Source organism: Ochlerotatus camptorhynchus, unplaced genomic scaffold (assembly GCF_037179485.1).
Source record: "Ochlerotatus camptorhynchus isolate MF236.1 unplaced genomic scaffold, CSIRO-AGI_Acam_v1.1 ptg000114l, whole genome shotgun sequence".
In the NCBI taxonomy this organism is placed as follows: domain Eukaryota; kingdom Metazoa; phylum Arthropoda; class Insecta; order Diptera; family Culicidae; genus Ochlerotatus; species Ochlerotatus camptorhynchus.
This window is the reverse complement of record NW_027040604.1, coordinates 2890894-2913105: the sequence shown is the minus strand read 5'-3', so window position 1 is coordinate 2913105 and position 22212 is coordinate 2890894. Positions and strand designations below refer to the sequence as shown.

Genomic DNA, 22212 nt, shown 5'->3' with positions numbered 1-22212 from the left:
AAACCGAGGCTCATAACCGTTAACAAGGAGAGCTTAGAGTCAGAGTTCGATGTGCTAGATCTTATACCAGTAACGCACCACGGAAAGCTGATCTACCAGCGTTACTGGGCAAGCCTCCTCTTATTTACGCCAAAACGGAAATTGTTGATCCATTGTCATTTTTTTTTGCTGTTTAGATAAAATTCTGAATAAATAGTGTTTTAAGGCTGGAATGATAAAACTTCACCAACATCTTTCAGGCCAATAAGCTTATCGTCTATTTTGCTAAAAATAATGGAAAAAACAATAGATGAACACATAAAGTCATCATATCTAGTTACAAATCCTCTGAGCAAATATCAGTTTGCATAGCAGGAAAGGTAAGTCATCAGTAACAGCACTCCATACGGTTGTTACAAAACTAGAAAGATCTTTTGAAGCAAAAGAAATTTCACTTGCTGCATTCCTTGACATTGAATGTGCATTCGATAATTCATCTCACGATTCAATGACTACAGCTAGGATGAAACGTGGTTTCGATCAAAGCATTGTAAATTGGATCAATGAAATGTTATCAAAAAGAGAAATATCAGCAAACCTTGGAAGCTCACTCATCTGTGTAAGAGCAACCAAAGGATGCCCGCAAGGAGGCGTGTTATCACCTCTATGGTGGTCTTTAATAGTTGATGATCTTCTCAAAAATTTAATAGCCCAAGGCTTCGAAATAATTGGCTTCGCAGATGATATAGTAATAATTGTACGTGGCAAATATGATTGTATTATCGCTAACAGAATGCAAATTGCTTTAAATTTTGTCTCATCGTGGTGTCATAGGGAAGGATTAAACATAAATCCTTCTAAAACTATTATTGTGCCATTTACGCGAAGGAAGAAATTTAACATAACATTTAACATTTAACATAAGATTGAAAGGCACACTTTTGGAACTTTCTAATGCTGACAAATATCTTGGAGTAATCCTCGATAGCAAACTTAATTGGAATATGCACCTAGAGCAGGCAATAAACAAAGCTACTAATGCTCTATGGATATGCTAAAGAACACTTGGTAAACAGTGGGGACTGAAATCATCATCGGTAGGCAGCAAAAAGCAGTTCAGTTCGGTGTTAGCTCGCTCTCTCGAGTTGTTTGAAAAGTTCGTGGCGATATTGTTCGCGCTCTCTCTTTCGCGGTTTGTCGTGCGTGTGTGTGTGCCCCGTAATGGGGAAGCATCGGTCGCGAAGCCCGGCGAAGGTCCAGAACTCCGGTGAAGGAAGCTCCGGTGTGCCTACCTCGAACAGGTTTGCTGTTCTCCCCATGGATGGGAATATCCAGCCGGCTGTGTTGGAAAAACGCAGCAAGAAAAGGAAGAAGAACCGAGGCCAGTCTGATGGCACGATTGGTCGAGAGGATGCCTCTGCGACGAACGGAGATTTCGGTGACGCTGCCGATAAAGAAAATACTGCTGACATGAGCGCGGTGGTGAAAAATGCCCATCTCAACGAGCTCATCGCGGATCTGGCGTCGCTGGGCGTCAATGCCGAATTCAATTTGGGCAGAGTGGTGCTCCGTACCAAAGCGGAGTATGACTTGGTCATCGCCCACCTGAGGACTTCCAAGGTGGAATTCTTCACCCACGACATCCCCGGTGAAAAACCGTTCAAGGTCGTCATCAGGGGCCTACCAAATTTCGACCCGAAGTTTATCGAACATGAAATCAGGGACAGGTACAAGCTGGCCCCACACAGCAAAAAAATAATTTTGATATCACATCAAAGTGGATGCACTACAATCATGTCGAAAATTTCATGTAATTTTGATGACCACATAAATAAACAAATGCAGTAAAAGCAGCGTAATGTCAGTTCATGCATAATGATAATTTTGTTCTTTTTAGCAAGTAATATTACACCATATTTTCGACATGATTGTAGTGCATCCACTTTGACGTGATATCAAAATTATTTTTTTGCTGTGCAAGTGCCGTGTACCGAATGACAAGAAGAGACGAGAATGTGAAGGCGTACCCAGATAGCCTTTTCCTGGTACACTTCCAGAAGGGAACGGTGACGCTCAATGCACTGAAAGCCATCCGGTCCATCAATTCCATCATCGTTCGCTGGGAGCCATACCGTGGCGGCCATCGCGATGTGACTCAGTGCCAGCGGTGTCTGAACTTCGGACACCTCCGAATGTGCTGCGGATGAAGCTGTGGCGTCTAAATGCGCCAACTGTGGTGGTGTTCACCAAGGATCCAACAAGCAGTGCCCTAAACGCGAGGATTTCAAGCGCAACCGAAATCAAGCGTCCACCAACAATCAACCAGCACGAAAGAAGGATAAGGCCCCGGCTTTCAGGACGGAGGACTTTCCGCCTCTTCATGGACAAGCGAATCCCAGGGTGCGATCCGCGCCCCCTCAAGAAACGTCTGGATCTTCTGCTGGACAAAGCTCTCCATCCCCCTGGATTCTGGAGGAAACCAACAGCTCAAACAAATAATCCCGATCTGTTCTCAGCAGATGAACTTATGGAGATTTTTATCAACATGACCGGTGCTCTACGTAAGTGCCGCAATAAGCCCGAACAGATCCAAGTGCTCGGTAAGTTCATCATCCAATATGGTGTCTAAACCGCTAACCATCGCTACCTGGAACGCTTGCTCTGTAAGAGCTAAACAGATTGAGCTTGCCGACTTCCTCCGCAAGCATAGCATCGACGTGGGTCTTCTAACGGAAACCCACATAAAGTCCGGTGACAGCTTCTGGTTGCCTGACCACAACATTATCCGGCTTGATCGCACCAGCTCCAGGGGTGGTGGTGTAGCGGTCATCGTCAGAAAGGGAATCAAGTTTTGCACTCTGCCCCACATCCGCACTTCTATCATCGAGGCCCTTGGTGTGGAGGTGGAAACACCAACTGGAAACGTCCGGTTTATAGCAGTTTACTGCCCACGTCAGTGTACCACAAGCAACGGCCTAGACATCCAATTCAAGAACGACCTGACCGCCATCACTCGTACTAGCTCCCGATTCATCGTTGGGGGCGACCTGAACGCCCGCCATGAAGCTTGGCGGAACTACCAGCGGAACCGGAACGGATGTCTATTGTTCGACCACGCACAACATGGACTGTACACTGTGCAATTTCCGGACGAACCAACTTTCATCTCTCCGACGGGAAATCGCTCCACGCTGGACTTCTTCCTGTCGAACATCGTACTATCCAAGCCGGAGGCGCACAACGATCTCAGCTCCGACCACCAACCGGTGGTGACTGAAGTCGGTGTCAACGTGGTTCCTGCTAGAAGCTGCCTGCGTAAAGACTACCACCATGTCAACTGGGTGCAGTAAGGTCGAATGGTGGATAGCAACATCGATGAAAATCCACTGCTCGACACCGTAGATGACATCGACCGGGCGTCGGAAGGACTCCAACAGGCCATATCCGATCAGTCCGCATCGTGCTCTCTTGCCGTGCGGATCTATTTGCTTTTTGCTGAAGGAAGTGTTACTACTACCTAAAGCTACAACAAATTTAAACAGCACTTTTCAGTGCTCAACCTGTAAAAATTTTCTACCTTGTTCAACTCTTATTCCTCTTCGATCCTTGTTTGGACCCTACCCGAGGTAATCCTTCTTGGATATCGATTTGGAAAATTCCTCTTCGATCCTTCAGATTCTTATAGTAATCTGCTTGGAAGTCGATTTGGATAAAAATTTACTGCCGCCATGGCGCCTAAACGCAAAAGAAAGGGGCAAACTCTTGACCCCCCTTCTGATGAAATTAATTTGAGTAATCAATTTGATTTGCTCACGGATGATGAGAATGATCCATCATCCAAGAAAAATTCTAGTAAACTTTCCCGGCTTAATGCCAAGAAGGAAAAGATTCCCCCTATTGTGATAACCACTACCGATTTCCATGCTCTTCGCATGGAACTTTTGAATTTCGTGAAAGTTAAGTTTTCACTACAAATTGGACGTCGGGGTGAATGCCGTGTATTGGCTGAAACCTTGGACGGATTTAAATGTCTTCTCAAGTATCTTACTGAGAAGAAGCACAAATTTTTTACTTACGACACCAAAACTGAATGTGTGTTCAAGGTTGTCATGAAAGGACTGCCCAGTGGTGAATCCCTGGATCAGATCAAAGATGAACTGGCAAAATTACTTGGAGTTGTGCCACTCCAAGTAATCAAAATGAAAATGAAATCCCGTCCTGGCGATTCGCGCAACGGGATTTCTAATGATTTTTATTTAGTTCACTTCAAGTCTAGTGAACTAAACAACCTTAAGGCCTTAGAAAAAGCTAGCCTTATGCTCCATGTCCGAGTGAAGTGGGAACACTTCAGGAAGACTGGAGGAAATTTCCAAAACCTCACCCAGTGCCGTAAGTGCCAGGGATGGGGTCACGGAACTAAAAATTGCTACATGCCAGCTAAATGCATGAATTGTGGTGATTCCTCTCACGCAAAGGACGACTGTCCTGTGAAGGAAGATCCTAAGAAATTTAAATGTTCAAATTGTGGTGAAAACCACAAATCCAATTTTTGGGAATGTAAGACTCGCAAAGCGATCCTACAATCTCGTTCTAACCGTCAGGTAGGAAACGCTCCACGTTTCCGACCAGGTACAAATTCCTCTACTGTTAACAACGGTCAGCGAGGAACAAATTCTACATTCGTACCAGTAGGTACAAATATCTCCCCTGCTTCAAATGTTTCATCTGTACCTACTCCCCTCGCTGCTAACAATGTTCAGCGAGTTAATGGAGCTACCTATGCTGCTATTGCAGCGGGTAGAAATCAAAATACTAACCAACTTACTAATGGAAATTTTGACAATTTTGACTTAGGAAGCATTACTGCCCCCAAAATGGAATTTTTACAGAATTCATTAATTGACATGATTTCTGATATGCTTAAATCTAACTCCATGTTTGATGCTATTCAAACTGGAGTAAAATTTGCAAATAATATTGTCATGACTTTAAAATTCAGTAATGGATTTTAAAGCATTAAATATTGTAAATTGGAATGCTCGATCTCTTAAAGATAATGAAGACGAGCTATTTAACTTTTTAAGAGTTCATAACGTGCATATTGCCGTTATAACTGAAACGTTCCTTAAACCTGCCCATAAGGTTAAGAAGGACGCAAATTACTTGATTTATAGAAATGATCGTCTTGATGGACCCTGTGGTGGCGTTGCCATCATTATTCATAGACGAATCAAACATAAAATTCTTTCTTCATTTGAAACCAAAGTTTTTGAAACTTTGGGGGTTTCTGTTGAAACAAAATTTGGACAGCTTACGTTTATAGCTGCCTATTTGCCATTCCAATGCGTAGGCCAGCAAAAGAATTTTCTCAAGGGTGACCTCCAGAAACTTACCCGTCATAGGTCTAAATTCTTCATTATTGGTGATTTTAATGCAAAACACCGCTCATGGAATAATGCTCAAAGCAATTCCAATGGTAATATTCTATTTGATGATTGTTCTGCAGGTTATTACACTATTCAATATCCAAACAGCCCAACATGCTTTTCTTCTGCAAGAAATCCCTCCACTATTGATTTGGTCTTAACTGATTCATGTCAACTTTGTAGCCAATTGGTTACCCATGCTGACTTCGGTTCTGATCACCTTCCAGTAACTTTTGAAATATCCCAAGAAATAATTTGTAATCCCAACAGCTCTACTTTCAATTACCATAGAGCTGATTGGGAGCAGTATCGAACATTTATGGAATATAACTTCGATCCAAACATTCCTTTGCAAACCAAGGATGAAATTAATTATGCTCTTGAATCTCTGACTACTTCTATAGTTGAAGCAAGAGCTGCCTCAGTACCAAAATGCGAGGTTAAATTCGATTCAATTATAATAGACGATGATCTTCAGCTCTTGATCCGTCTTAAAAATGTCCGTAGGAGACAATATCAAAGAACACGCGATCCTGCCATGAAAGTTATCTGGCGGGATTTGCAAAAACAAATTAAAAAGCGATTCTCTGCCCTGAGGAACAAAACTTTTGAAAATAATATTTCTAAATTAGACCCGAGTTCCAAACCCTTTTGGAAACTCACAAAAATTTTGAAAAAACCTCAAAAGCCTATTCCAGCGCTTAAAGAAGGTGGTAAAATTTTGATCACAAATTTGGAAAAAGCTCAGAAACTTGCTAAGCAATTCGAGAGTTCCCATAATTTCAGTTTGGGTCTTACTAGTCCTATTGAGAATCAGGTTGCTCGGGATTTTCTGAATATTTTCTCTCGGGAAAATATTTTTGATGATTCCTGGGGGACTGATTTGGACGAAGTAAGGTCTATAACTAAAAAATTTCAAAATATGAAAGCTCCAGGTGATGATGGAATTTTCTATATCCTCATCAAAAAACTCCCAGAGAGTACCTTGTCTTTCCTGGTAAAATTATTTAACAGATGTTTCCATTTGGCATACTTTCCTGATAAATGGAAAAATGCAAAAGTTGTTCCAATTTTGAAGCCGGATAAAAATCCAGCTGAAGCTTCTAGCTACCGTCCAATAAGTTTGCTTTCTTCAATAAGTAAACTTTTTGAAAAGATAATTTTGAATAGAATGATGCTTCACATCAATACGAACTCAATTTTTGCAGATGAGCAGTTTGGATTTCGCCATGGGCATTCAACTACTCATCAACTCTTAAGAGTTAACAATTTAATTCGTTCAAACAAATCTGAAGGCCACTCAACTGGAGTTGCTCTTCTAGACATAGAAAAAGCATTCGACAGTGTTTGGCATGAAGGTTTGATTGCTAAATTGAAAAAGTTTAATTTTCCACTTTATATTATGAAATTAGTTCAAAATTATTTAACTGACAGAACTCTTCAAGTAAATTATCAAAATTCCAAATCTAATCGACTACCTGTTAGGGCAGGAGTTCCTCAGGGTAGCATTCTTGGGCCTATATTGTATAACATTTTCACTTCGGACCTCCCTGATTTGCCTCAGGGTTGCCACAAATCTTTGTTCGCTGATGACACAGGCATTTCCGCTAAAGGAAGAAGTCTTCGTGTTATTTGCAGCAGACTTCAGAAAAGTTTAGATATTTTCTCTTCTTATTTACAAAAATGGAAGATTTCTCCCAACGCTTCCAAAACTCAACTTATAATATTTCCACATAAGCCCAGGGCTTCCTTTTTGAAACCTAGTAGTAGTCACATAGTCACTATGAACGGAGTTCCAATTTCCTGGTCAAACCAAGTGAAATATCTTGGATTAATACTTGACCAAAAATTAACTTTTAAAGATCACATTGAGGGCATTCAAGCCAAATGTAACAAATATATAAAATGTTTGTATCCTCTTATAAACAGGAAGTCCAAACTTTGCCTGACGAATAAACTTCTAATATTTAAACAAGTTTTTAGACCGGCCATGCTTTACGCTGTGCCAATATGGTCTAGTTGCTGCACTACCAGGAAAAAAGCACTTCAAAGGATTCAGAACAAAATTCTGAAAATGATTTTGAAGTTGCCTCCCTGGTACAGTACTACCGAAGTACATAGAATTTCGAATGTTGAGACTTTAGCACAAATGTCCAACAAAATAATTAATAATTTCAGGCAAAAATCGTTGCAATCCTCAATTGCAACGATTAATTCCCTTTATACTTAGATAAGATTTAGTTTTAGTTTTTAGTTTTAAGGTATCAATTGTTATACTGACATGCAGGTTAAAAAACCTGTTTAAAATACTGAATTGCCAAGACATGAACAATGTAAAAACACTTAGATATATATCATAACAATTAAGGCTGGTACGTTACTGCAGTAACTGGAGCACCTAGGTTAAAATGAAATGTAATTTATTTTAAATTTGGAACAAATAAAGAGTTAAAAAAAAAAAAAAAAAAAAAAAGGCCATATTCGAGGCTGACGAGGCGTGTGTTCGGCAAGTTCCTGTGAGGGGTAAGTTTGTTGCTATTGATTCCCACACCCAATTACTTATTCGGTTGAGAAATGTTCGTAGACGCCAGTTCTGGGCAAAAAACGTGAAGTGGCCGATCTGAACAGGCAGATTGCTTCCAGAATGTACTCACTCCGAAATGAAAGTTTCGGGCGTGTTGTCCAGAATCTGGACGACCGCTCCAGACCATTCTGGAAGGTAGCCAAGGTCCTGAAAAATCATCCCAAACCCGTTCCACCTCTCAAAGTCGAAAATGATGACGATCGGCTTTTAATTACCCCACAGGAGAAAGCAAATGCGGTCGGCAAGCATGTCGCTTCATCGCATTTGCTTGGCTCGACTATCCAAAGTCCGCTCGATGATCAGGTTGCGCAATGCGTTCAAAACCTAGATGTCTCCCCTTGTGTCGTGCCTCCGGCGGATATGATTACAGTACAACAAATTTGCTCAGCGCTGAAATGCACCAAGAACATGAATTCTCCCGGGTTTGACGGTATATTTAATTTGATCTTGAAGAGACTCAGCATGAAAGTGCAGTCTCTTCTAACCGCTATCTTCAACAGATGTTTGGAACTGCACTACTTTCCAAGCATCTGGAAAATAGCAAAAATCATACCAATCCGCAAACCCGGTAAGGATCCAACATTGTCTTCAAGCTACAGACCAATCAGCCTCCTTTCAGCGCTGAGCAAATTGTTCGAGAAACTCATTCTCAATCGTTTGCTCAAGTTTGTCGAGGAAAATAACATTCTCCTTCCGGAACAGTTTGGGTTCAGAAAGGGGCACTCCACCAATCACCAGCTAGTGCGGGTGATGAATGACATCCGAAGTAACAAAGCTGTATCCAAGTCCACAGCCATGGCCTTGTTAGACGTTGAGAAAGCGTTTGACAATGTTTGGCATGATGGACTTGTGTACAAGCTTTGTAACTTCAACTTTCCTTTACATCTTATTAAAATCACCTCCAGCAAAGGTCGTTTAAGGTATCGTTGAATGGTTGTCTTTCAGACACGTTTTCCATCCCAGCAGGAGTCCCGCAAGGTAGTCTGCTGGGCCCCTTGCTTTACAGCATTTATACTTCCGACATTCCTCCCCTCGGTGACGGTTGCGTGTTCTTCCTGTTCGCAGATGATACCGCAATAGCCGTCAAAGGAAGGATGCCTCGCGAAATAACGAACAAACTTCAACGATGCCTTAACGCCTTTGCTGATTATGCCACCACGTGGAAAATCAAAATCAATGCCTCCAAAACACAAGCGATCATGTTCCTCCATCGGCAATCGCCCAAACTGAAACCGGCTCCATCTTGTACTGTAATCATGGATGGCACAAGGGTTGAGTGGTCTGCCGAAGTAACCTATCTCGGGATGTTGTTCGATGAAAAGCTCCTCTTCCGTTCGCATGTAGAGAAAACAGTAGTCAAGTGTTCTGCCTTGGTTAGGTGTCTGTATCCGCTGATTTGCCGCAGATCCCGCCTCTCAAGGGTGAACAAACTGGCCGTCTACAAACAAATCGTAGCACCTGCGATCCTCTACGCAGCTCCGGTGTGGGAATCATGTTCACAGACTCACAGGAACAAAATCCAGGTCGCTCAGAATAGAGTGCTGAGGATGGTTCTTGATCGTCCTTTCGACACTAGAATAACAAATTTACATGAAGAGGCAGGCATTGCCAAAATAGATTCCAAAATTAACGAAATTAAGACTAAATTTGCACAAAAATGTAATTTATCAGAACATGCTTTGATAAGCAATTTGTATATAGTAGATTAGGTGTATATAGTAGTTGTAGGTTAGTTGTAGTTGTAAATAGTAGTTATAAGTAGACTCCTTTTTCCCATTCAAATCATACCAATCCCACCAAGGTGGTCATACTTTAAAATAGGCCTGATAGGACTAGGAACTGTAATTAATAATAATTGAAATTTCACAAGAACTAAAGTTGAAAAGACGCATCTGTGTCACTTGATAAGTTATACATGTAAACCACACAAATTCAAGAAATATAGATCATTTAAATTCAAAGTCAAAAGGGACTGAAACCGAAAATGATGCATTGGATTCACTCGGCAATTGTGAAATCCAGGATTACTTATGGTGCATTGGTCTGGTGGCCAAAAACAAAAGAGAGTGTTGCTCAGAGAAAGTAAGAAAACTCCAAGGGTTAGCAACTCTCTCAATAACAGGTGCAATGAGAAGTACACCATCGAAGGCATTGGATGCTTTGCTTTATATGCTACCATTGCATCAATTTGTACAATTAGTAGCCGAAAAGTGTGCTCTAAGAATTACAAGGTCAGTGAAACTCTTTGAAGGAGACCTTAGAGGACATCTTAGGATTCTAAAAACTGGTAGTATCAACTCTCTAATAAGGAACAACGAAGCTTGGATGGAGAAAAATACAATTTCAATCGACTTTTTCAAGTAGTTGACCCTGGGCGTTCATGGCAATTTGGTGGCCCAGTTCTTCGTCCAGGATCGATTATTTTTTATACAGATGGTTCAAGATTGAACAATCAAGTGGGCCCAGGGATAGAAATATCGGTTCCTATGGGCAGATGGCCAACTGTGTTCCAAGCTGAAATCCAAGCAAATTATCGTGTTCCATTATATGTTTGCGTAGAAACTATAGGAGTTCAAATATATGCTTCATGTCCGACAGTCAAGCTGCTCTAAATGCTTTAAAGTCGGCGACATGTACATCAAAAATTGTCTTGTCATAATCAAGTCAACTTATATTGGGTTCCTGGTCATTGCGGGATTGAGGGAAATGAAAGAGCTGATGCAATAGCAAGACTCGGATCTTCTCATAAGTTCATCGGGCCAGAGCCCTTTTGTGGCTTATCGGCTGCATCTCTTAGAATGGAGCTAAAAGCGTGGGAATCTTCAAAAGTGGAGGAAAACTGGACGAACACTTCAATTGCTAGGCAGTCGAAGCGATTCATTAATCCAAACATTTCTGTGACCCACAAAATCCTGGAACTTTTTAAGAAAGATCTTAGGATATATGCAGGTCTTATAACAGGTCATTGTCCGAGCCGTTATCACTTGAAGCTGATTGGAAAACTTCAAGATGATGTATGTCGCTTCTGTGGCATAGAAAAGGAAGACTCGGAACATTTGCTATGCTAAGTTTTTCGACAAGGGGCTGATAGACATTTGGAGAACAACTCCCAGTACGGCAGTGCACTTTATTCGAAGTATAATGCCGTGCTGGGATAATGCTATTAGTCAAACGATGGCGATCACTCCTAATAATAGTGATACGGCATCTTGATATAACTAAAGAAAAAAATGGGGAATATATCACAATAGATCAGAATAATGGTCGCAGTGATGAAACTACCCGACAAGGAAAAAAATCAAGCAGACTTATGTCGTTTTCGTTTTTGTGGTGTAGCTACACCGGTGCTACACTGCCGTACACTGGAATAATTTAGGGAGTAGATATAGGATGCACCTTTGAAATGATGTTGAGCTGTCAAAGACTCCCGCTTATCCCTAAAGCAGGGTTTAGACCGAGGGGGTGACACATCTAAATCTCAATTTTAGATACTGAAAAAATCTCACACTAGCGAATCAATCTTCGAAAAATCTACTTGCATCGCGCATCATCTTTTTACAGGAAATCTTCAGAATCGTCATCAATCTTCTTTCTATCTATTCAGCGTGCGAGCAGCTAGCCACAGCACAGTACAACCTTTCCTGCAGCGTTGATAGAGTCGTCAACCTCGGTTTAGACAGGGCAAGTCAATTGATCAAGTCAGTTGAATTCAACTGACTTGAACGCGAATTGAACGTGTAAACCATGCCATTCAACTGACTTGATAAACTCACTTGAATTGAAAAAAAAAGTTGAACCAGGCTCAACTTCTCAAGCCAATTGAATTCAACTGACTTGATCAATTGACTTGCCCTGTCTAAACCCAGCTTTAGGCTTATCCCTGCTTACACTACATACCGGTTCTACACCGCAAAAACGAAAACGACATTATTTCTACAGACCATCAGGAATCAATTTTGACAAATCAGTGCCAACATTTCAAAGGGGCGTAATTGCATTTGTAAACAATGGCTTTAGTCGTCGATTTCTCGCGAATGAAAGCTCACTCATAAAAATGAATGACACCAGCTAGCATTGGTAATTTTGTGGGGTGGGCTTTTATTCGCGAGAAATTGGGTTATTTAACTTCGAAAAATATATCGATTTTTATACATCATCTGATAGAGCTGAGCACAACGATATTTGTATCGATCCCGTAGACATTCATCTCCATTTTTGAATCAATATTTAAATTTTTGATCGTTGACACTAAATCTATTCGTTGACAGCTCGCTCCCATACAAAGTCCCACCAAGGGGCGCTAAGATGGTGATTTTTGCTAATGTAATCGTACTTATTTAAAATAGTTCCAGTGTACCAAAATTGATGTAATTTTGGATTTCGGTTCCATTTTTAATGCAGATAGCGAATATGTTGAAATACTCGAAAATCATACGGTCAACAACAGAAAGATTTTCAGAAAATTGTTTCCCTTAGCTGTAGCATTTTAAAGAGAAAATCGATTAGTAGAATCGATCATCGCAGTTAGGCCCTTGCTCACTGTCGTTAGTTTATTTTCGAATAGTAAAATTTAAGTGAAGATTCACCAAATGGAACACAGCCTAAGCGCCGGTAGCGCCGAGGGACAATTTTAAACGGAAAATGTATCGACACTAGCGCCAAATCGGTAGAAAGTTGACAATTTATAGAGGAAAACAGGAGATGTTAGCGCCACGTAATGACGACGTTCCCACGTACCCTTTCACAAGTTTCTGACGGAAGTTGGACGTCTGTTCTCGGTGGTAACAGCAGCAGAAGTCGTAACGTGACATGGCTTCAAGAAACGGAGTTTCCAACAAGTAGTCCGAACAACACTGGCCGAAGGCAAAGCACCTAGCGATGATCCTTCTCCTCTAGCTTTGACCTACTCCCGAAGATGTGTTGCAGTCCACTTTCCTCGGTTCCCCCGGATGGAACAGAGAGGATAATAAAAACCACAACACCTCTAAGCAATCCAATGGAATCAACTCACTTGATCGATATTGACACCATTCAACCCATCTCATTAAACCTCTTACCACCCATTTTGACATCGAAGACTCAAACAATCAAATATCACACTAAAGTGTTTTAGAATATTGGCCAGGATTTTCAAAAAAATACTGCAGACTATCTGTCAATCGATTTACATAAATTGGTTGGCGTTTCAGAAAATTATTACACTAAAAGTCATAGAAATAGTTTGCACTTCGCATAGCATCCGTCACTGGTTTTTTTTTCAACTATATTTATATAATAATATAATAGATTTGCACTGTAGAAAAAGATGCACTTCAAATTAAGATTTTCTTTTTTAACAATTATTTGCCAACACAAAAAGATGCAGTTAATGTGAATATCCAAGCAAAAGAACAAGAGCAACTACGACCAGTGTCGTAGAATAGAGCAAATACTAAGCAACTGAGCGAAAACTTCCAGTGTCCGGCAGGAATCAACAACTAGGAGCGCTGCTATTCCGCTGCGGAAGAAAAGAGAAAACGACATGACCAATAGCTAACATCTCACCTCTGGACCATCGATATTAGAATCGTCTTCCACATCTTGCGGTGCCTCCTTGGCCTAGCGGTGAGGTGGCAAGAAAAAGTGCATTGATTTATAAATTCTAGCAAATGATCTGTGGAGCGGAAAACAAGAATAAAGGATCATACTTCCTCTTCCACCGGTGCTTGATCGACGACGGCGGTCTGCCCCAGCAGGTGTTCATCGTCCTCTTCCGTGCAGAGATCCATATCGGTAGGCTGCGGTGGTTCGGTCTCTTCCGGATTGAACAGCGAACTGGCATTGATTTGTGCATGATCGTTCGGACATAAGGCCCATCGATTGGCATACGCTCGAATGTCGTCAACGGTACGTTTGTGAATGTTCTGTTCGATGCACATGTCCAGCTCGGTTTGTAGCGTGCAGGTATAGACCTAAGGAAGTGATCGATTACATGAGATCATTGTGCGTTTTTTTTTTGTAAACCACCCGCACAACTTACCTTGAATCCATTGCTCCGGCCAAAATTGTGGAATTCATTATAGTGCTCCAGCCGTTCGTTCACACAATCGACGATAATAAAGTTGTACAGCCTCTCGGTGATGGCGCGTTTAAATGCCTTAATTAGATTCTTCATGTACTCCTCCTCCATGTCGGCGTCGAACTCGTACTCGGACTTTGTAATCAGGACCGGGCGCCCCGTCACCGGATCAGGTTCACGTTCCTCCTTCTCCACCAGGAAGTAATCGTCGATACTCAGAACCCGCGGAGCTTGCCCGCCATGCTTCATCTCACAATCCTTGATCATGCGAGCAAGGTACGATTTGCCACTGCCAGGAATTCCCCGCATTATGAAGCAAATCCTCTGCGATCTCCTAAACCGACCCGGCGGCAGCAGCAAATCATCGATATTTACGATTGGACCTGGAGTCAAATAGTAAGGAGACTTGCTATCTTCACTCTCTTCAGATCCACGTTTCATGTCCAGGTCATAGTCACTCGGACGCTGAACAACTGGTCCACTATTGCCGACAAATGCCGGTGGAATGAGTTGCCTATCATCGATATCGCCATGGTCACTGCTATTGAAAGGTTCGTCCTGCTGTTCCCGCAGTTTCTGCTTCCGGATAGAGGAAGCTCGCTTGCCACGTTTCGTGCTGGGACGATTCGGGCGATTATCATTCATCAGGATGAATTTGCTTGGATAGTTAGGATTACTCTCGTCAGGATGTGGGTTGTCATGCATAGCAGCTAAGCGGCTGGTTGAATTAACGGTATAATTTGGCGGCGGCCGATCGGGCATGAACGGGGGCACCTCAATTGCTCCCAACGATGGTGGTGCGTGGTTGTAGTCGAATCGCTGTGGCGCCGGCGGCGGCGGCTGCTGGAAGTCATCGTTTGAGAAACCTGAAAGTACATACGTGTTCCATCACGACGAGATCGCTGAATTTTAACCGCTACGCTAATAGTAGCAAAATGAGCAAAGAAAAAAAATGGTCATGCGAGGCTTTCCGGAAAATGTCCTAAACAATTCTTAATCCGCTTCTTTCCACAGATGATCCACATTTTGTCGGTCCGTCTCATGATTCAACTGGGCCACTATTGAAAAACAATTAATTTTAAACGAATTCCAAAAAAACGAAAACTCATCTGGGAAGGAAAGGGTTAAGCGACAAAATGCTTGTTGAATCACAAGGCCGATGCGATAGTGAGATTTTAGAAACTGAATTTACATCTCGCAGACTGGGCTTAACGCTTATTTGATTTTATTGAAACGATTTCCTCTTAATATAGAACGGCAGCAATTGGCATGCTCATATTCTACCAATCGATTACATCATAACTCTTAGAGTCAAAGTAGAACAGAGAATTTTAGTACAATCGACATGCAACAAAAAATGATGCATGAGTACTGTAAAGTTCGTCGCGTTTATAATAATTACAATCTCAAATATTTTTTTTTCGTTCTGGAATAACAAGAACTCAATCAATTTTCGAAACGCTTGGAGCGTTTCATGTGGCAAACTTTTTCTTTTTACCGGTAGCCGCATGATTATAATTTGTACCAATAGGAAACCTACGTCCTCTGCCCCCACGAGCTCCACTGTGGAAGGGTTGTCGTTCGTCTCGATCGCCACGGTTATTGTCACTACGCCAATCGTTCCTATCACCCATCCCTCGCAGATCGACATCCTTTGCACCACTCGGACCACTGCGCCAGTCGTTCCTATCATCCACCCTGGAGTCGACATCTTTCGCAACTGGACCACTGCTGCTGTGGCCGTAATCGAAAACCCGCGGCGTCCCGTTGGAATAGTCAATCACTTGCTTCGGGCGGAAGTAGTCATCATCGTTTGCAAATGGATTTACTCGTTTTTGACCTGGTTCCTCTTTGAGGGGCTTTGGCATTCCTCCCTGCCAACGGCTGCCGCCACCACCGCTGTTGGCATTTCTATTATCTCCGAACCTAGACGGCTGATTTTTGGAGGCGGCTATTTCACGTTCCTTGTCCTTCTTCTCCTTGAGCATTTTGATGGCTAGCTCCATCTTGAACTTACGCTCCTCGAATACTTCGATGTGCTCGAAACGGTCGTAAATATTTTCATACTCCTCTTCCTCCATCCATTCCGGCTTAGGAACCGCACATGGTGTACCGAGCTCAGGATCAATTTGCAGCTCGTTCTGATGACCGTCGTAGTAGTCCATATTTTCATCCGGTGGAGGACAATTCAAACCGTTAAACGGTTCATCCTTTATCGGAGGGGGATTTCTGAAATCATTTCTAATTGGTTCCCGATCTAAATTGGGTTCCTGTTTGATATCACGGTTATCTCCAACCCACTGACGTTGCTGACGGGGTTGACGTTGCCGACCGGTAGAGGAAGAGCTGCTCAGGGCTGGAGAAGGCTGATCCGACCGGATGGGCCTCGCTACGGGTTGAGATCCAAATTGAGGTGGAGGTCGGCTAAGATCAATGTCCAGTAGAGGAGGTGGAACACTTGCGTCGAAGCCGAAACCACTGCCACGATTTGGTGGAGGACCTTGGTGGTACTCATTGCAATTGCGCTTTGTCGGTGGTTGACCTCGATTGAAATCATCGAAATCGCGACTGCGGTCATCCATTGAAACAACCGACCGACGATCGTCATGGAAGGACGTACGGCTTCGATCATCCGATAAGGGAGTGTGAGCTCCGGGGTCCCGCATTTTGACTTGATTGATCGAGGCTTGACCAGAATTGCCATTTTGGTTTGCATTGATGACGGCTCCAGCTGCACTCTGGATTTGCTGTAACAGTTCATGACTGCCGAGACTTGCCAAATTCACGCCTTGACCATTGCTAGATCCAGAAATTACGTTCAACAATGCACTCACTTTGGGATCCTTCAACAACGATGCCAAAGCGTTAACCGGATTAGCATTAGGTAGCTTCGCAATGTCTTGTTTCTCATTCAGCTCCTGCACATTGGGTTTTTCTTCATTTTCATCATCAAGATTAATGACTTCCATCACTTCATCGTCGTTTTGTTTCACCGACTTATCCTCGTTGATTAAATCCAAACCAGGGATTCCACCTCCGATAGCGCCGCCTCCACCCAGCGCATTCTTAAACAATCCGACATCCATTCCGGGTTCTTCCTCCGGTGGTGGCGGTGGCGGCGGTTGGTTATATTGGTAGCCCCCTAGAGAGGATGCTTGCGCAGATGCTGCCTGTTCCGCCAGTCTCTTGTTACGCAACTGCTCACGCCTTTCCAGTAGCTTTTTCCGACATTCAACAAACTTTTTTTCGTATTCCCGGTAGGCATTCTTGTCCGGGTGGTTAGCATTCTTGCGCTTCCAGTTGTTGAACTCTTCCTCCCACTTGCGGAACTGCTCGTCGAAGGCGAGCTCTTCGGCCGTTTTCTGATTCTGTTCGGAATCATCCGCCTCCGGTGGTGGAGGAGCGGGAGCTGGAAAAAAAAGAGCAAAGATAGAAAATCAGTTAAGAGTTTATTCAATAATGGTGGTAAGGCCCAACCGGTATTATATGCTCGGATATAATCCCGATCAAGAATGTCCGTCTGGTTGAATGTCGACATCAGAATTAATGAACACGACTCTAGGCAAATATTTGGCAGATCATTCAAACAGGGTCGGTATTAAAAGTTAATCAGAGTTGAGGCTTACTACTATAAAAGAACGATTTGTCTTAGGGACCGTTCATAAACTACGTAGACTGTTTTTGGGATGTTTTAAACCACTATACAATTTTTTGTACATTTTTGTAGACATTCACCAAATTCCCCCTAATCCAATATATCTAGATAGAGCTGGAATTAGGGCCTAACAGCTTTTGTAAACAATGGCTTCTATCGATGATTTCTAGAAATTCAAGGCTCGCCCACGCAAACCAACATCCTCATAGGGTAGGGAAAAACTTCCACTATCCGATGGTTATGTTGGTCTGCGTGGGCGTGCCTTGAGTTCCCAGAAAAAATCATCGGTAGAAGTCATTGTTTACAAAAGCTGTTTCGCCCTAAGTCCAGCTCTATCTAGATGTAGAGATTCGCGGAAGCGGCCATTTTGAGCCAATCGAGCAGCGAGAACTGTCAAAATGTGAGCCAAACGAGCATTCTGATTAGAAAATATTTAGAGGATTTCTTATTAAGTTGAAATATATTGTAATAGGGGGGGAATAAATTCAAACTAAAAGCAAATATGTATTATAGCAGTAAAATGCGTATGATATAAGAGAGTTTTATGCATAATTAACAATTCAGTGTCAACATTTCAAAGGGGCGTAATTGTATTTGTAAACAATGACTTAAGCCGTCGATTTCTCGTGAATCAAACTTACTCATGAAGATTAATGACACAAGCAGGTAGATGAATGTTTCTTTACCAACTAGCTCTGTTTATTTGGAGGGATGGACTTTTATTTGCGAGAATTTGTAAAGCCATTGTTTACAAAAGCAATTACGCCCCTTTGAAATGTTGGCTCTGAATTATATAATACATTGTGAATGGATATTTTTTATAAATTTTTCAGATCGGAAAATATTGCTGATTGCATCTGTAACAGGACATTCAAACAGTGTGATAAAATGCACGATTCCGTCAAAACTCACTCACGTCAATCTACGAAAAATCTTTTTACATCTCTTGCATCTAAACCCATCTACCCGCATCGCTCTTCCACCTTTTTGCAGGAAATCTTCAAAATAATAATCAATCTTGTTTCTATCTATTAAGCGGAGTGCATCTCACAACAGCAAAGCAACATAAAAATCCTGCATCTTAGATAGAGTCGCCCGCCTCGGCAAAAATAGTCCACCAGTTCTTTGAGAGTTCAAACGAACTCATACCGTAGACAACGATAACGTCACGCACAAAGATGGAACATTTTGCTCCGCGGTAAGTGTTGGCAACTTTTGTAAACAAAACATATCACGTTGTCAAATCGTCTGATAATATTTCCGCGAATCTCTGTACATAGAATTACTATTTGAAACAAATTTGTATACACTCAAAGAATAAATCACATATCCAATGGAAAATATTCATTAGAATTTCACATAACTGTCATGTGATATCATAATTGGGAATTGCACCACAAAATCACATGAACTTTATGTATCAAATGAAATTTAAGTGATTTATCATATAGAGCTCATGTGATCAAGCATGGGAAAATTCATTCACTCGCGCGAGTGCCACAGAATCAAATTAGCCATCCTCACCTACAAACAGATTGCCGAACGAGTGTAAATTCTTCCAACCAAGTGACTCTGCAGGTCGACTCAGAACTGACAGCAGTAGAAGGAAAGAAGGATAAATTGAAAGGCAGCCGAAAAATTTTCTCTACCGAGGGAAAATCAGATTGAATGCGTTCGATCCGAATGCTAACGATTTAAATAGCCGAGTCAGATAGTTTTTAGCTCACTGATTTAAATCAGTTGAATTGGCCACAGCAGTTTTACGGTATTTCCTTGACGCTTATGTTTATGTGTTACAGTGTAACTGTTTTCTCCATATTAACAGCAATTTGAATGTGTCAATGTATGTTTAAAGCTAGAAAATAAAAAGTGATTCTTTCTGCAAAATTCTCAGCATGGCAAAAATAAAAAAGAGAAATCATCCACTTCATTGTGTATCTTAGTTTACGCATTTAACGGTTGATTTGAATATTATCAGTTCCGCGAACTACTCGCCGCAGCGCTGGCATCGGATCACTTTGACGTTTCTATACATTCTATAGAACTTTTATGCAATATTGTTTGCGAGTTAGCGAGCAATCTTGTTTTCCGCGAGAAGCCAGAGAGATCTCGTTACTGAGGTCCTATGTTTTGGGATACTATGCTTTCAAGAAAAACTTTTTCAAAGTGTTACGTCTGTTTGTCTGTGCTAATACACTCAGAATCATTCATGTTACGCTCAGCTGTCTGTTTTGCTCAATTCTAGATAGAGCTGGAATAAGGGCGTAACAGCTTTTGTAAACAATGGCTTCTCTCGATGATTTCTAGGAATTCAATGCACGCACACGCAAACCAAAATTACCGTCGGGTAGGGGAAGTCTTACCCTACCTGATGGTTATGTTGATTAGTGTGGGCGAGTTTTAACTTTCAAGGCATCATCGAAAGAAGTCATTGTTTACAAATGCTGTTACGCCCTAATTCCAGCTCTATCTTGAATTCTGCGTTCATCGAAGAAAATAGAAGCAATGCGAATACGAACGAAATCAGTGCGGCTCGCATAAGCTGCTGTTCGTTTCTGATGTTGTATGCGTGTGAGTGAGTAGTAAATGCAAAATGAATCGATTTTTCCCATGCTTGCATGTGATCACATGAATGTTATGTGAAGTTCAGTTAGATATAATTGGTTTTGTTAATGGAAAACATATTATGCGCATTCCCAATGGAAACTACATGAAAACTTTTTTAGGTGTAGGCAACTAAATTGACATTTCAGAAAAAAATACACACTGAAAAAATAAACACAAATTTTCGTCAAATTTAAAAAAAAATGCTAAAAACTTCAATAACAAAAAGCACAATTCTAGATAGAGCTGGAATTAGGGCGTAACAGCTTTTGTAAACAATGATTTGTCTCGATGTTTTCTAGAAACTCACGACACGCCCACTCAAATCAACGTCACCATCGGGTAGGGGAAGACTTCTTCTTCCCGTTGGTTATTCCTTAATGCTTCTATCAATTTAATTCGTTTAAATTGACCGCAAATTTTTCGAGTCGAGTCGAGTATTAGTACAAGACACTGAAGAAGTCTGCACATTGTAGACGAAATACGCGTATCTGTCAAGGATAAGCAAATAAGGTAATGGAATTAAATGGAAATTACTAATCTTTCTCTCTCTCTTTATGTTTTTGATGCTATCATCTGCTCTTGTCCGTCTGCTTATAACACGATTTTCCGTCCCTTTCCACCATGTCCGGCGGGCCGTATATAAATAAGGCCCAAGGGATATTCAACTCTGCACATCCCAATCTGTGCCGGCTACTTTATCTGTGCCGAAAGCTAGGTCAAGCGTTTTGCTGACCCTGCCGAAGTGTGGCAATCAAGCTATCAGTCTCAGTAACCCATGAGTTTGGCAACCCTGCACTTATGACTTTTGAGATTGTGTGTTTACATTTTCAAGTCAAGGACGAAAAAAAGTCGTGATAATATTCAACGAGCTGGTTGCCGGTGATCCGCTTCAATGAAGTGGCACTCGAAGATTAGCCCCTAGAAGGAGAAGGCTGACTCATGGCAGAAGCTGTCCATCCAGGAGAAGACAGTTCTCTACCGTGTGTCATTCTGGCAGACGTTTGCCAAAACCAAGTACCCAACCGGCAGTGGAAGCAGTGATGCCACATATACAGATTTTTTTCAATATTTTGATACTGATATCTGTATATACAGATTACAGATTTTTGAAAAATATACAGATTTTTTAAATAAAGAAGATATGTTTCATATTATTTTTTTATAATTATTAATTTTGATAAATAATCGTTTCTTACTTTTGAGCAGCTTGAATTCAATCTATGAGCATCAAATTCAAAACGATTTTTTTCACTAAATAAAATATGATTGTATTATCTTCGAATGGGCTGGGAATCTTTTGAATGGACTTCTGATGATCAGATGTTCTGAGTTATCTTTGGAAGGGATGTTAGTTAGTTTCCCTTTCTTTTTATTTAATTGACCGCGTCTCATGGTGACAGATACAATATTTTTATATGTACGGGTAAACAAGTCATTTTAGTAAACCCAGGATATTTTCCGTTGGAAGCAGATTTGTCTCTCACTACTACCACAGACAAACAGACGTAACTCTTTGAAAAACTTGTTCTTGAAAACATAGTATCTCAAAACATATAACCTCAGTAACGACATCTCTCTGGCTTCTCGCGGAAAACAAGCTTGCTCGCTAACTCGTAAACAATATTGCATAAAAGTTCTATAGAATGTATAGAAACGTCAAAGTGATCTGATGCCAGCGCTGCGGCGAGTAGTTCGCGGAACTGATAATATTCAAATCAACCGTTAAATGCATGAACGAAGATACACAATGAAGAGTTACGTCTGTTTGTCTGTGCTACTACTGAAACTTGATGTTTTGTATTTTTTTAATTGTAGAAAAGGTACAAATCACTTAAAAAATCAAGATTATAGGATTTCTAGATAAAAAAAGGGAAATTCTTTAGAAAGCAAATTTAAGTCATTT

At 41.4% G+C, this 22212-nt stretch overlaps 1 protein-coding gene across 2 annotated transcripts in view; it reads right to left on the bottom strand.

Annotated features, from left to right (window-relative positions):
• ZAP3 overlaps positions 1-22212 on the bottom strand; it is a 32035-nt gene that overhangs the window by 7326 nt on the left and 2497 nt on the right. For both annotated transcript variants that reach the window (XM_065220033.1, XM_065220032.1), the window contains exons 3-6: positions 15588-17456; positions 14009-14913; positions 13677-13940; positions 13534-13587 (exon numbers count right to left, since the gene is read on the bottom strand). In XM_065220033.1, coding sequence (XP_065076105.1) covers positions 13534-13587; positions 13677-13940; positions 14009-14913; positions 15588-17456 — 3092 coding nt within the window. The remainder of the gene's footprint in view (positions 1-13533; positions 13588-13676; positions 13941-14008; positions 14914-15587; positions 17457-22212) is intronic.